Source organism: Gordionus sp. m RMFG-2023, chromosome 4, assembly GCF_954871325.1.
Source record: "Gordionus sp. m RMFG-2023 chromosome 4, tfGorSpeb1-WG-v2, whole genome shotgun sequence".
NCBI lineage: Eukaryota > Metazoa > Nematomorpha > Gordioida > Chordodea > Parachordodidae > Gordionus > Gordionus sp. m RMFG-2023.
Genome location: NC_088778.1, coordinates 20,340,605 through 20,357,398, shown reverse-complemented (window position 1 = coordinate 20,357,398; position 16,794 = coordinate 20,340,605). Strand labels below are relative to the sequence as shown.

Sequence of the window (16,794 nt, the reverse complement as noted above, 5' to 3'; positions counted from 1 at the left end):
ACAGAATACAAAATTAGATATGATATCGGATCGGTTATCGGCCGATAACAATTTGGTATTAGCTAAATAGAACTAAAACTAGATCAAAAATTTTATTAAATAAAGATTGTCAAGTTTTACAATAACTAGGATTGATATTAATTAGTAACATTTCATGTAAGACAAATGAGTACATTTTGAAATTTAAATCTTATAAACTGAATAATATAGAATGTTGTTAAAGTAAATTCTAAATTTAGCTATTGTATTAAGATAGCTAAAGTCGCAATGTATACTTTTTAGATAAAAGGTAGCTATAATATCTTCGTTACTAGCCGTATCTAGATTTTCCATCCGAGTCGGATCTATTTTTATTCCAGTATACGGCAGTCAGAGGTTATTAATAAAGATTGGTTCACGTTCCAGTTTACAGCACCCCATTTCTACGTCCTTTTTTCTTAAAAATCTCAAAAAAAATATATTAATACGTTTAGACGGGTTCAGACCAGGTTTTTTGTTGATTTAATCCAATGTTTTGATAGTGGTTTTATTGACCCTTCACTAAAATCATTAAACGAACTTTGTAATAACTTCCTCATACGCGAAGTTCCTTTTTGTATACGTCCTATTCTTTTTGGTGCAAATCTTGTTTCTTTAACCAAATAGGATGGCGGTATTAGACCAATAGCTATAGGGTCATTTTTTCCTGGAGTAATAGCCAAGATTATCGTAATTAGGATTCGGTCTAAGGTTAGTTTTCTTCTATTTCCCTCACAGTTAGGTTTTGGAGTTAGAGGTGGGTGAGAAGTGGCCTCACATGTAGCGCGTATTTTTATAAACACTGAGACGGATAAAGTTTTCTGCAAATTAGATTTCAGAAATGCTTTCAATAGCATTCATAGGAGCTCATTTTTACCCTCTTTCTTACAACATTTCCCCAAATATTGAAATTTCCTTAATTCCTGCTATGGATTTCCCTCGATACTCAAATTCGGGGAATATTCCCTATCCTCTGAAAGGGGGATTCAGCAAAGTGATCCTCTAGGTCCCTTACCATTTACTATAGGTATTCAGAATTTGTCAAAAAATTAAAGCCTGATTTCAAATTAGACCTTAATTAATGGTATCTCCAGATTTTAATTATTCCGCACGAATAACTCTGTCTTTTAGGATCTCCTATAGGCTTTTCAACTTCCTTTTGTCGAAATTGATTTGACAATTTGATTCAATCTCTTTTTAATTCACTAAAGAATCTTCCTTAACTTCCTAAGCATCGTTTTTTTTCCTCACCAAAAAATGTTTTAAATTAATTCTTGCACAAACCTTCCCTGGTTTTCCAATATAATTCCCTCCTTAAGTCCTTTTAAAATTTAAGTATTTTATTTTCTCCCTTTTAGTCCTAAAGTTTTCTGATTTTAATTGGTTTTTTGCCTCATGCCTGCTTAAGGGAGGACTTAAATCTTCATCACTCATTTTAACAAGGATCCGAGCACCCAGTCTCCAGTCATTTAAAGAGCTTTCTAGTTCCCATGCTTCAATATGCATTTGAAAAACTTTGTTTGTGTCTCGATCCAACTAACCTTCAACTACCCAGAAACGCAAAAAAAAATCCTAACGGCTATGAATGGCTAGATGCGATCCCGAGTGATAAAAAGGAAATGTTACTCACAAACGATAAGTTTCAAATTGGCATTGGTCATAGGCTAGGTTGTTTTATCCCGTCAGTTGACATCTGTGCTGCCTGCAATAAGCAAGTTGATCCATTTTCTAGACATTGTTTCTCTTGCCTCAAAGTCAGTGGCCGTTTTTCCCGATATGACAATCTAAATAGATTGATATGCAAATCTTTGATTTCGGCCGGTTTACCCAATAGTTTGGAGTCGATAGGTCTACTAAATGAGGTGGCAAGCGTCCCGATGGCATGTCTATAACTTCTTGGCTCGACGGCAAAAGATTTGTCTGGGATGCCTCATGTGTCACCTCATTTCCGGCTAATAGAAACAATGATCTCTTGGAACTCCAAGAAAAAAATGCAATAAATATAGTTCACTTCTAAATTCTTTAATTTTATTCCTCTGATTTTTAGTGTTTTGGGAAACCCCGGTCCCCAAAATTGGGTAGAAAAATATCAATAAGGATAGGGGTTAAAAACGAGTCCCTATCCCTCAAACAAAAAATCCAATTTGAAGTCCTAAAAAGAATTACAAGTGTTTCTTCGTAACACTCCCTTTTCCCTCTTAGTTCAATACACATGGCTAGTGTTTGCAGTAGTTCCGGTCCGACCGAAGACCGATTAAAAAAAGATAAGTTTATTATGAATTACTTTTTAGTTAATGCACAAGTTCATTAACACATAAAACATGATTATTTGCCTAACACTTTATAATATCTCATTCATCGTTTACTTTTTTTTATTCTTCCGTTTCATTCATTGGTCAAATAATTTAAATTATTAGAAATGGAAATTGAAATCATAGAAGATGATAATAATATTGAATCTCCACCCTCAGCCAAAGAATAACTATTGATTTAGAAAATAGTATTAATAGTGCAAATGAAAAAAAAATTCTGGGAAAACATGTAGAATATGTCTCCAGTACAGATATTTCCAATTCTTCAAGCACAAGTAAATTTTGCATATATATCAAATTGAAAGCTCAAAATTTTAAATAGATGAATAAAAACTTCATCAAATAAACCTACTTATAGTTATGATTAGAGCTGTAAACAATAAAAACCCAATATCTATCACATTCAAAAACAAAAACTAATTAAATATGCTAATCAAATTGATTTAAATTATATTCATTAAATTTGTATTGGTTTAATCTTTTTGTATAAAAAATATAATAAAAATAATTTATGGATATAATTAAAATATTGGTAATTCAACACATTTCATTTTTAATAAATTTCATGCAGAATAAAACTTTTATAGCTTAACAAAAAAATATTTTTTTAGATGGGACCGGACTGGATCGACGGTCCCACGGTATGGTTTCACTTGACTTAGCGGTCCATCGGTCCGGTCTCGGTTTAAAAAGGGACCGAACCGGACGGGACTGAAGCAAACATTTTACATGATATATTTTTATTATTTTTCCCCTACATTATTAGCTTAAACTTAAATATTTCATATTTAGATTATTTTTGATAATTACAACTATGTTATCATTTAAAATTATTATTTGTTTTTTAAAATATATTTTATTTTGATATCGTATTTCTAAAATTTATATACAGCGTTTATATATGGGAAGGTGGGGAAGGGGGGGGGGAGTGTGGGAGGATTTTGCTTGCTAATATTTAAAAAAAATTTTTTTAAATAATTCTTAGTTCCGATTATTTTAGGTTAGGAGAAGTTTGCCTACAAATTTAAAATTTTTTTTAGTTCCGACTATTATTAGAATGTATATATAATATGATTCCTTCCATAAAAATTTAATATTATTTCCTCTTTTTAAAATAACAAAAAATCCTAAAAACAATAAGCTCCCTGAGGCCACTTCCAAACATGACGTTTTCCAAAACATTTTCCGAGGCACGTTTTTCGCAATTTTTTTTACTTTCAAACAAGCAACGATTATTATACAGCTGATTTTTTATACAAATGAATCTTATAACAAGATATTTTATATTGAGACATTACAAAAAAAACGAAAAGTAAGTATAATCTATAAAGAAAGAGATCTGTACTATATAAGATCTATATCAATTTAAATGAATCCCATAATTGAAAATAAAATGTGCATTGAATGCACATTTGGCACAGCTACTGCTAAATTTGCCATTCTTTCCAAAGCTATAGCGTGCTCAGTTGAAAATGCTGATAAAATAATATGTGCAATTACTCTATTACATAATATTATTATTGATTATGATAAAATTGAATACACACCTAATATTATACCTATTCCTGAAAATTAAGGGATCAGTATATTTTTAAATGCAACAAGTACTAATTCAATAAAAATAAGAGATTTATTTAAAGACTATTTTAATTCTTAAATTTCTGTATAACTTAACATTTCATACCATTATATATTAAACAAACATTATTTATTTTAACTTGAGCTTATAATATAAAACTATTTAATTTCATCAACATTTTGTATTACAATATTATTTATATTAAAATAATTTTAAAGACTATTTTATGGATTTATGTATAACTTAACATTTTATACCATTATATATTAAATAAATATATCTATTTATTTTAACTTGAGCTTATAATATAAAACTATTTAATTTCATCAACATTTTGTATTACAATATTTATAAAATTATGAATGATAGTTTGAACATTTATTTTCATTGCATCTTTAATTTCACTTGGCGCCTTCTTTACACTATCTACTAAAGACAATAGACAAGCACCATATTCTATCTGGATCATTGTCAATTTCCAACACTTTATCAAAATATTTTACCCTAACCCTTTTTACAGGTCTTATATTCTCATTATTATCTGTGATATTGTTTAACGTTTTTTAGGGTGTTGTGGAGGTAGTAAGAAATGATAGAGAATCATACTATTTCCATGGAGTGCTAATTTAGTGGCATCCCCTGAATGTATTTTCTTTCTCTTTTCCTTTAAAAAAAATCTTTCAAATTTTTCCATTTTAAATTGCATACACTTGATAAAGATAAATAATTATACTTGAATAAGGATTTATGTAGCTTTGATTTATTAAAAGAAATATTAATTATTTTATATATTATAAATATTAAAATTCATATTCCATATTACTAATAAATAGTATTTAATTAAAAAGTTTAATGATTAAAAATTCTTATTATAAAGTAGTCAACATTAGGTGATTAAATGTAAAGTCTTGTTATACTTTTTAGCACATAATGTCCAAAGTTCATCGACTAATAATCTATTAGAATAATTATCATTACATTAGTTCCATAAATCGTCATGATCCTCAACAAAATTTCACCTAAGATCATTTCATTTATTAAATATTAATATAAAAATAGTTACTTTTTTACTTCAATCGCATCAGACGCTATTTAATCATTAAAAAAAATCAAGCTAGTTTGTTATTAAAATAAACGCAAAATCGTATGCATTAAAAAAACGTTTGGTTTGGAAGCACACAACTATTAAGCTGAATTTGTTATTTATCGCTTTGGAAAAACGTCGTGTTTGGAAGTGGCCTGAGAGAGGCAGCAACAAAAAAATATAACACAAAACTAAATCTCAAAAAAAAAATTAAAAATATATAACCATTAAAATAAATTATCTCAAAAAAAAAATATAACACATCACAATAAATCTCAAAAAATTTATTTAAAAAATAATAAAAGATCAATAAACTTTAACCGTCCAAAAAATGTATTTAAATATAAGATCAAAAAACCTTAAGCATCTTAAAAATATTATTTAAAAAATATATCTAACAAAACATATCCTATAAATGGGCAATTCCATGTCAAATCGATCAAAAAAGGCACATTTTCGACCGAACCTTTTTAAAATTGTTAAAAATTTCTGGAATTATTTAGATAGATGAGAAAACCGTTTATTAGCTGGCTAGCACACCTGGTTCCCGAGATATAGGAGTTCTAAAGTGCAAAAAAGAGCCACTTTCGAATCTGTAAAATTTTTAAAATGCTTATATTTCAAAAATTATTTATAGTAAAAAAATATATAATATATCATATTGTAGATAAAAAAAATCTCTAAAGGGCTATTAAAAAAATTATAAAAATTGGCGCCAATTTGAGTCTTTAAATTTCGGTTTACCTATATTGCTTCACCTGTATTTTTAAGCAAAAAATGGGGTTTGTTTTCAAAATTTTTTTTGCTTCTTATTTAAACACTTTTTATTAATATATACGATGTCAAAACCTTGGCGATGCTATCGACTTTTCCAAAATATACATTTTTACCAAAAATTGATGAAAAAATAAGATGGCGCTAATTTGAAAAATATTTTTTTTAAGGAAAATGAAAATATTGATACGTTTATAAGAAATGTGATAAAATTTTTCAGTTCTTCCCCCTCTTCCCACCATCCTTAAAAAGTTTTACATTTTTTAGATCTATACTTTGCTACTATAGCGAATGACTTATTAGCTCGATAATGTATAACAGCTGCAGTAAAAACAAATATTTTATTAGGCATGATTATATTTTACAAAATAAACTGTTTAAAACGATCTCTCTTTCTGCGTAATATTTTTAACTTGTCCATTCAGATTAATTTTAAATAATTCAACCCGTCTGCAGCTTATTATTTTATCGTCTGTCTGCCAATAACATTGGGGATTTGGAGAGTGCAAAAACGTATATTCTAGGTGCAGATCAAAAATCAGATGGACGCAGCAGATATAAAAATGTTGCAACCCATTTAATCTACAGAGATATGCTTATTATCGCGAGAATCAAAGAAAGATTCTACCCTATATGACCCAAAAAAATTTACCATTCAATTTAGATATGTTAATATGCTCTTCATGCCGACAAAAATTGACAAACATTCCTTATACTTCAAATGACAATGTAGATATTGATTCTCCCCCTCATATAATTAATCAAGAGGCTATTGATAACATTATTATAGTAGGGGAATCTCTCATTAAAAGAAAACGCTTATGTGAAAAGAAATATTCGAAGAAAAAAATATCTAGAGTAAAATAAAGTTTTAACGACTAAAATATATAATTATCTTCATCAAATGATGAACATTTTTATGAAATTCTAGATACCTTAAAAATTAAAAATATTATATGAAAGATATTTATTATTAGAAATTTGTTACATTATTAAGTGTCTAATGGGCATTTTCACATTCCCCTCAGTTTAATTAGTATATTTAATAGAAATTCAAAATTTTTAAGTATAAAAAGTGAAAATATCCGGTTATTGATAAGTTAGCAGCAAAATTTTAACCATAATCCGTAATTTCAAAAGCGCCATCTATTTTTTTTTCAATTTTTGGAGTCGATATTGTTGCCAAGATCGTATATATATTTAGCAAAGGTGTCTAAATAAAAAGCAATAAAAAAATTTCGAAACAAACTCCCTTTTAAAAACACAGGTAAAGCAAAATAGATAAACCGGAAGTTAACGGCTCAAATTGGCACCAATTTTTATTGTTTTTTAATAACACTTTAGAGATTTTTTTTACCTACAATTTGATATATTATATTTTTTACTATGAATAGTTTTTGAGATATAGCATTTTAGATATTTTACAGAAAGTGGCTCTTTTTTGCACCTTTGAGTCCCTATATCTCGGGAACCAGGTGTGCTAGCGAGCTAAAATAAACGGTTTTCTCATTTTCTTAACTATCTAAATAATTTCAGAAATTTTATTTTAAAAGGGTTCGGCCGAATCGTGATCGATTTGACGTGGAATGGCCCAAATAATAGATTTATTAATTTGTAAAATAGAATACATTGCCGAAATAACCAATTCACCCTACCTACCACTGTAACACATTACCGAAAAAAAAATGTGCACATTGCCGAAAATAACACATTGACGCTAACATATATATTTAATATAAAATAAGGACTATTATCATATTAATTATTTTTTAAACAACTGTTTCCAAATAATAACGATGGTATTACCGTAGAAAATCCAGTTGGTTAGACATTGGGGTATAAATAAATTTAGAAATATTAATTCGTTTTTCGGCCATTTAAAGAGTTTCCTAGTTCCTATGTTTCAATGTGCATTTGAAAAACTTTGTCTCCTGATCTAACTAACCTTCAACTAATAGAAACTCAAAAAAAATTCTAATGGTAGACGCGATCCCGAGTAGGAAAGGGGAGATATTACTCACGAACGATGAGTTCCAATTGCCATTGGCCAGGCTAGGTTGTCTTATTGTGCAGCCTACAATAAGCAAGTTGATCCATTTTCTAGGCAATGTTTCTCTTGTCTTAAAGTCAGCGGTCGCTTTTTGCGACATGGCAATCTGAATTGGCTGATCAGTAAATCTTTGATTTCCAAGCGGTTTCTATAATAGTTGATAGCCTTTTGTTCTTTTAAATGAGGATGGTAAGTATCCCGATATGACTTTAACATCTTGACTAGGTGGCAAATGATTTGGATGTGTCAGGCGTTATCTCATCTCCCTCCAATAGGAATTCTGACCTCTTGGAACTCCAAGAAATTAAAAAATGCAATAAATATAAGTCCCTCTTAAATTCTTTTATTTGTATCCCTTTAATCCTTAGTGTTTGGGGAACCCCAGTCCCAAATCCCTAAAAATTTTTAATCAATTGGGCAAGACGAGTCCCTTCCCTACAAACAAAAAACTCTAGTTTAAATTCTAAAAGGGAATCTCTTAGTTCCTTTGACACACAGCAACCCCCTCCCCCTATTTTATTCATTAATAATAAAGTTAACAAATATACTTTATAACTTATGATTTTAAAATTTTCATTTTTCATCTTTTTTATATGCATTGCATTTTATAATTATTTTATAATTTAAAAATTATAAATAAATACCCTATATTTTTTTAAAAAACAATATATTAGCCATGTTTAAAATTAGTGATTGAATTTTAATATTTTTAATTATTTATTAAATATCCATAATCATTTTATGTGCTGAATTTAATTTCTTATCTAATATATATAATTGCCGTAATCAAGAAATGAACGTTTTTCGTATAATCTTAATGGCAATTTTTGTTTTTTCTATCAACTTTCCTATCATCTTAATGTTAAATAAATTGAAGGAGACTATATACCTCTAATGTTAAATTTTTTTTTTCGAAAAAATATTCATCTTTTTTAAAAATTTTTATTACATCAACGAGATTCGAACCACTGACTTAAGGTTCGATAGCAAACGTTCTTTCCAGTCAGCCCTCCTCTATATTTTTGTAATACAATTCTTCTTATATATGAAACTATAATATCAGTATTTATTTTTTTTTATTAGAAGCTCCAGGTTTGAGAAAAAAATTTCAAAATTATTATCGGTTGGCCAGGTTTGACAAACATTTTTTAAAATTATAATCGGTCGGGCGGCCTGGGTTTGGAAAATATTTTTATTGGAAGCTGAAAAAAATTTCAAAATTATTATCGGTTGTCCAGGTTTGATAAAAATTTTTCTTAAAAAATATTTTTATAAATTATATTGGGCTGGGCTTGGGGAAAATTTTTCAAATTATTATCAGCTTGGACGCTTAGGAATTTTTTTACTATATGGATCAGACATTGACCTAAATAAATAAACCAAGGCCCATAAAATATGATTTAGATTGTATTTTTAAATTCATTATGATTTTTTAAAATATTTTATTCCAGTATAAATTATATTGGGCTGGGCTTGGGGAAAATTTTTCAAATTATTAACAGCTTGGACGCTTAGGAATTTTTTTATTATATGGATCAGACATTGACCTAAATAAATAAACCAAGGCCCATAAAATATGATTTAGATTGTATTTTTAAATTCATTATGATTTTTTTAAATATTTTATTCCAGTATAAATTATATTGGGCTGGGCTTGGGGAAAATTTTTCAAATTATTATCAGGACGCTTAGGAATTTTTTTATTATATGGATCAGACATTGACCTAAATAAATAAACCAAGGCCCATAAAATATGATTTAGATTGTATTTTTAAATTCATTATAATTTTTTTAAATATTTTATTCCAGTTCTCAACTACCAAAAATATTATTATCTTTGGTTGGGGTTGGGGAAATTTTTTCAAAATTAATATGGCCTTGGACCTTACTTGGGAATTTTTTAAATATTAAACATTTAGGCTAGAATTATCAGTAATATTTTAACAAATAATATTGATATGGGTATCAACTAAAAGCTTTAAATAGTTTTGACTCAAAACATAGTATTTAAACTTAGTTTTCATGGATTGAACCCGGCCTAAAGGTGGAAGGAGGTTATAAAGAATAAAAATTGGATATTATTTTCAAATAACAGATACCAACTATCATAAGATTAAGGAGAAACTCATTCCCCTTCATTTTTGACGGGCTCAGAAATGCTGACTAACGGGAGCTCTGGTACTCTTAGTTATATATTTTTCATTTTGCCTTTCAAGAAAGACGGGTCATCATACTTTTCTCCCTTATTCGATGATAGATGAATTAGAAATTAAGAATATCTTATGAGGTGTGATTCATAAATTTTAATATTTTTATAAAATATATATTAATAAAGTATATTTAGTAACATATATACAAACTAATTACCCCTCAACCCCGTCATTTTTGAAAAATTGTTATATACATTTTATTAGTTTTTTTCCTACTATTATTATTTTATAATTTATAATACATTTATCTACAGTATTAATGTAATATAAATTTATAATTAAATATTGTTCAACTATTAAAATATGAAACCCTTGATAAAAACTTAAAAATAATAGCTAAATTTCAAATAATCAAACTAAAACAAATATATTCTAAAATATTAACTATTTTATATTCATGAATATCAGAGGTCTGCATTGAGGGGATGTTTATACCGCCCGCCAAATTTTTTAAAGAACAGGTGGGTGAGTGGGCGAATTAAGAAAAATATGGGCGAGTTAAGAAAAATATGGGCGGGCAGGTTAAAAAATTTACAACTTTTATTTTTTATTTAAAATCATGTAAGTAATATATGCTCCCTAAAATTTCAACATTTTTAATACCAAAGTATAGATACTTAATATGTTGTCGGAATAAATTAATTAGATAAAAAAAAAATATATCGAAAACATGTTGGATTTGATTAGCATGGAAGAATTAACATTAACGTCGGGTGAAAATCTGATTTTACCCGTTTCCCCAAAAGCAGAGAATTCAATTAAAGATTATTAAATTATATAAGTTAAAGTTTATAATTTACTTTTTTTTAAAATGTAAAAAATATTTTTTTATTTGAATTTTCATTTTTTTAAAAAATAAAATATATTTAATAAGGAATTAGATAGAAACTGGTTATTTTAATATGACCAACCAGATCGAATTGATAATCCAGGCTTATTTATATTAGCCATTTTGAAATTATTTTTTGAGTATTACATTTCTTTTTAAAGTAGATGATTAAGTATAATATAGCTACCAAAACATGTAATAAAAAATTCTGCTAATAATAGTAATTCAAAAACTGTAATATGCTAATTTCTAATACTACTATAAAACAGACATCTAAAAAAACTAATAAACTCTGTAATTCTTACATTTGATGATAGCATGGTGTTCCATACTATTAAGCTTATTTGAGAACGAAAATAAGTTTGTGAATTATCCATTATGTTAGAGAAATCCATAAATGATGTAATTGTATCTAATACTTGAGCTTTTAAATGTAATGGCATAATCATATTTTGTGAGATTAGATTTGTCAATAAAACAAGTGGATGTCCTGTTTTGTTAGATTTATTAAGTGACATATTTGAGGAAATATTCCATTCGATAAAATATTTCTTGGACTCTAAATCCTAGAATACAATTATTTAAGAAAACATGAATTAAAAACAAATAAATTGATTAAGAAATAAATGTGGCTTTAATAAAAATCATGTTTAGGATTACCATATAATAAGTATGACTATTATTTGAATATATGTTAATTATTACATTGCTTATAGCATTGGATAATAGTCTCAAGCTTAATGTCATTCCTAAAATTTCGAATTCATTCATAAATAACATATTTTTCTCAATATTAGTATTCAACCCTGATTTACTAGACAGTGAGAATGAAGATTTTGACATATCAATTGTTTCTGATTTCAAAGCAATCAAATATTTTTCAAAAGTTGCAAAAAAATGATTCCAGGATATTATTGAAGAATGTTGTGCTAAATAATAAATATTGTAATAATAATCATTTAGTTTTACCTGATGACTTAAGCATTTTTTGAACTTCATAAGAACAATTTTGACAATTATTAGTAATTGATATCAACATTTTTAGGTAAGGAAAAAATTGAGTTGGAAAAACACTGATATTTCCGTCACACAAAATAGAAATGAACTTTGTAAAATTTAAAAAAAAATTATCTCTTAAATGTAATAATTATTCTAAAATTATTTCTAAAATATATTAAGTCAAACTTTTTGTTAGATAATATTTTATATTCACTATATATATATATATATATATATATGTTACTTTATATAAATTAATCTGATTAGACTTAGGTGCACTAATTTCTTTTCTAAATGCCCCACTTTTATATATGTCTATGTTTGTGGGTGAATCCCAATATTTGGAAGGCAAATCAAGTTTGAAATTATCAACACCATATAAATCAGTTATCAATAACATTAATTCTTCAAAATATTGTGGTAGGTCATTGTATGGAATTAAATCCTCTGTATCGGGATTTGAAAGTAATCTGGCAGTATCATCTGAATCATTTTTCAATTCCCTAATCTATCAACATTATATTTAAAAAATTGCATAATTCTATTGTAAATTGACTTTCCAAGGAAAATTAACTAATAAATTTTCAACAAGATTGTCAATAATTAATTGAAATGATTCATCTGTAGCAAAAAAATTATTATTTTGTATGATATAACATTTGATGGTAGTAAAAGTTTTATCCATTATACATTTGTCAAGAATATCTTCTTCGTCAATGTCATATATTGAAGATACTAAATCTATCATTCATAAATATATTTAAGAAATTTATTATTATACTTATTAATTGGGATAAATCAAAATTTTGTTTTAAAGTTCTAAGGAATATTGCATATGCCATTAGAAAAATATTTTTCATTTCATATCCAAGTGGCCATTCATCATTATTTTTAATATTTAAAAAATCACACATTTTAATAATATTTGAGTCATTAATCCACCAACAGCCTATTATAAGATATGTAAATAAAAAACCAAGATATTTTCCTTTACCAATTTTTTGTAAATATTTGAAGTCATTTTTATCTTGAGAATGATTATCAGTATTCTTACATGTCAATTTTTTAATATTATTGAGGTTTTTGGTTAAAATTAATGGTGAAAAACAGCTTAACACTCCCATAACACATGTAAATGATATATTATTAAGAGTTTTATTAATGTCAAATTTATTAAAATAGTCTTGCTCAAATTTATGTTTAATTGTTGGCAAATTCTTGGAATAATTGATAAATCTTGAATGATGTCTTAAAGATTTTATATATATATATAAATCACTTAAAACAATATACTTCAAATATTTTATCAGTAAAATAATATCATTGATAGTACATCCATATTTTGAACATATTAAGAATATAACACTCAAAACACTCTGATTAATAGTGTTTATTGAATCCCATAACTATATAAAGAGATGTGAATTTAAATAAGAGCATAAGCCTACCTGTTTTCTAAATTGAGGAACATTTATAGTATAATCTTTCTTTTTTAAATTTTCAAAAATAAAATTGAAATCTATATAATAATCCTTTGACTTATAATATCCTATGTTTAAAAATAATTTATAATTTGTTGTTGATATTACCCAATAATTTATCAATATATTGTCCATCAAAGAATGCAAGATAGAAATAATTTTTAAATTTAACATATGTATTATGAAATTGTGATAAATTATAATTTGTTTTAGTGTCATCATTATCATCATAAAAACTAAGGAGTCTTGAGGTTTCTATTAGATAGGTAATAATCATTTTAATTGCATTTATCATAAAATATTTTGATTCATAGTAAAGGAGACATGCTATTGATAATTTTGAATAAATTGGAGGAAATATTTCTAACTGGTATTCAGCTATAAGTTAAAATGATATATATTTATATTATATGAGCTAAACCTGATAAAATCAAATCTAATGATGTAATTTCATTTATATTTAACAGATCACTTATATAAATGCTATCTTCAATTTGTAATTTGTTTGGATATATTTTTGATGAAGGATTAGAATCTAATATGATACCATCAAGCTCAGACTTTAACAATAATTCTCTCATTAACGGATTTTGAGGCTAATTATACATATAATTTAAGAAAAAAAATGGTCATTTACTTGATCTTTAAAATATGTTAAATTCTTAACATCTATCTTATCTAACTTCTCTATCATAATCTCAATTAGGTTATATTTATTATTTATAAGAATATCTTCTGTAAGTTTATATATTTCTTTTCCAAAATCCCATGAACAAAAGTCTAAATAAAATTTGTTAAGCATTATATAGTTATTCGCATTACCAAGTTTCATTGCCATATTTTAAATTTTTGCGAAATATAGGAATATACTAGTGTATTTCTTCATGATTGTCAACACGTCACATTAACTGTTGGATTTTAGTAAATCATTATTTTTATAGTATATTGTCATTATTTTTTTATTAATGTTCGAAAAAAAACGTCTTTAAGATATTCGTTTCCTTTAAATAATTTAGAATTATAGTGTCAATATATATTCCTAGAAGCTTTACGTCAGACTCCAACTCAGAATCATTGGTCCTAAATCGACTAGTCAACTCCTTGTTATAACTTATAACTTCAGTCATGAACTCAAATTAAGAATCGTGAAAATTTATAAAATAGATTTTTAATTTCAATTAAGATCTCGAGTCCTGCAAGTTAACAACTCTCCATTATTTCTTATAATATAATTAATAAAAAATGGTATGGTCGATCACACATTCATATTTTCAATCACTCGTATTGTTAAATAGTCGAGTTTTTACAACTCTAAATTCAAATTGGAGTCGCACAAATTGAGCAGCTCAATGAGCCGCATGAGTTGGCAATTAGTCGACTACAGAGTCGGCTCGATGAGTCGACTAAATTAAATTATCAAATGACTAGTATTTTAATGCTCTGAGGTAGCCCTCGACTGCACTAATATATACTTATATATTTTCATGTATTTTAATTACTGAATGCAAATGTCGTAATTTGTTGAGCCTGTTGTGAAAGTGTGTATTTCTTCATTCATGACCATTCGATACATAATTATTCGATACATAATTAATTATACAGTCAAAACCGTTTAATTGCGAAAGCTTGGGACCGAAATATTTAAAAATTTCGCAATTATCCGTTTCGCAATTATACGATTAAAATTCAACAATTTATTTATTAAAAATTAGTTTGTGTTTTTTATAAAGATATTTATCATCTATATATATTTTAATCATATAAGCCATCAAACTTTGCAATAAATACATTAATTAATGTAACCAACTATATATTTTAATTTGAATAAGTTATGTAACGAATAAAAAACTAAATTTTAAAAATTTATCTTATTTGTTGAAACATATGATCATAGCTTTTTTTCTTCCCACCAATAATCCTATATTTTTATCGTCAATTCATCAAGTTATTATTTTATAAAAAGTATTCAATTAATTTCGATCAATCAAATAATATTAAAATATCTGAACCACTTGAAAGTAATGTGATATATTTTGATATATATATTTATATTTTCTCTAGATCTAGACATGATTATAGACAGAAAGGAACAAAGAAAATAAGACTTTTAATTATAAAAAGATTGTAATTATTTATGTATTAGCATTATAGTTGTTAATAAATTATTTTTTATTGAATAAAATTATAATTAAATTTGTTTACTTGATTTTATCTCATTTTTTATTTAAGATATGTAAGAATTAAAGCAAAAAAAAGCTTTTGTGAAAGATAATAACATTTTTTCCTTTACAATACCCTAATATTTATTTCCATTAATTTTAACTACTTTTGTCATTTTACCTTCATTAAATTTACTGAAATATAATTTTACACAAATATATTATCACTTTTTGAATTCTAATTTATTATTAAAGCCAAATTTTAAAATATTTTGCCTAAAAAATTGGAAACAATAAGATTAATATAAAAGAATTTAAGTTTATTAAGTGTTTTGTTTTCATTCACATGATATTTGATTTAAAATCCTGTGCCTATTCAAATCTAATATTATAAATGTAAATGTATTAACAGACCATGCTGGAATGAAAGTTTATTAATGCTTTATAACATAAGATTTTATTTGAACTAATTTTATTATACATGCATCACAATTATTATAAAGTAATGTAAGATTTAATAAAAATATTTTGTGATAAGAGTTTGGCTAGACTCTGGAGTAAATAATTCTTTTTCCACTATATTCTCTAGCTTTCTTAGTGAATCTTGATCCCTTAGATGTTTATGAGCATATTCAAGAAAAGTATAATAACCATTAAGAGCATGATTTTTTGTAATTAAATGATCAGATATCTCTAGGTTCCCTTCGTCATTCTCGGAGCTTTCATAACCATCTATAAAAAATAATATTAATTAAAATTTTAAGTAATTAAACCTTCCAACTCTAATCTTATCTGATTACAAATATCCTGATCATCTAAAATTCCATGGCAGCTAGCATCATCATTGTGTAACCCATATTCTTCAAATATGGGATCAAATTCATCTTCTTCGTTGTCAGTTAATGCTATATCATCCTCCGATTCCCAATCAAATGCCATAGACTTATCAAAAAATTTAGCTTCAATAAAACACTTTATGATTGTGGTACTTGTCACCCCACCCCATGCAAATTTTATAAGATAGAGGCTATCATAAAGTGTAAATCTTTTATAAAAAGAGGTGGTGTCATTTCCTTCCATCAATGTTATCATTTTTCTCATGATACCCTTTCTATAATGACATTTAAAGGATCTAATTGCACCCATGTCCAAACATTGAATTAATGATGTTGTATTTGCTGGTAAAAAAATTAATTTTATATTGTTAAATGTTAATTTTGTTTTGTGACAAGATGTATTGTCACAAAACAATAAAATTTTCTTCTTTAATAAGGAATCCCATTCTTTAAGAATATCTTC

The 16,794-nt window shown here is 26.4% G+C and overlaps 2 protein-coding genes and 2 long non-coding RNA genes across 4 annotated transcripts in view; 1 reads left to right on the top strand and 3 right to left on the bottom strand.

Moving 5' to 3' along the window:
• Positions 1-11,665, bottom strand: part of LOC135928702 (uncharacterized) — a 42,073-nt gene extending 30,408 nt beyond the window's left edge. Inside the window, exons 1-2 of the mRNA XM_065465159.1 lie at positions 11,562-11,665; positions 11,162-11,422 (exon numbers count right to left, since the gene is read on the bottom strand). Coding sequence (XP_065321231.1) covers positions 11,162-11,422; positions 11,562-11,636 — 336 coding nt within the window. The 5' untranslated portion in view covers positions 11,637-11,665. The remainder of the gene's footprint in view (positions 1-11,161; positions 11,423-11,561) is intronic.
• A 164-nt stretch (positions 11,666-11,829) lies between these two features.
• LOC135929048 (uncharacterized) lies at positions 11,830-12,534 on the bottom strand. Its single transcript, XR_010572461.1, has 3 exons — positions 12,412-12,534; positions 12,100-12,363; positions 11,830-11,961 (listed from the first exon to the last, which is right to left on the bottom strand). It is a non-coding gene; the product is annotated as an uncharacterized LOC135929048 (long non-coding RNA).
• A 2,667-nt stretch (positions 12,535-15,201) lies between these two features.
• On the top strand, positions 15,202-15,532 carry LOC135929038 (uncharacterized). Its single transcript, XR_010572458.1, has 2 exons — positions 15,202-15,354; positions 15,398-15,532. It is a non-coding gene; the product is annotated as an uncharacterized LOC135929038 (long non-coding RNA).
• A 477-nt stretch (positions 15,533-16,009) lies between these two features.
• LOC135928701 (uncharacterized) lies at positions 16,010-16,485 on the bottom strand. Its single transcript, XM_065465158.1, has 2 exons — positions 16,269-16,485; positions 16,010-16,227 (listed from the first exon to the last, which is right to left on the bottom strand). The coding sequence occupies exons 1-2, from the start codon at positions 16,432-16,434 to the stop codon at positions 16,010-16,012; spliced, it is 384 nt and encodes a 127-aa protein (XP_065321230.1). The 5' UTR covers positions 16,435-16,485.
• Positions 16,486-16,794: the final 309 nt, after the last annotated feature.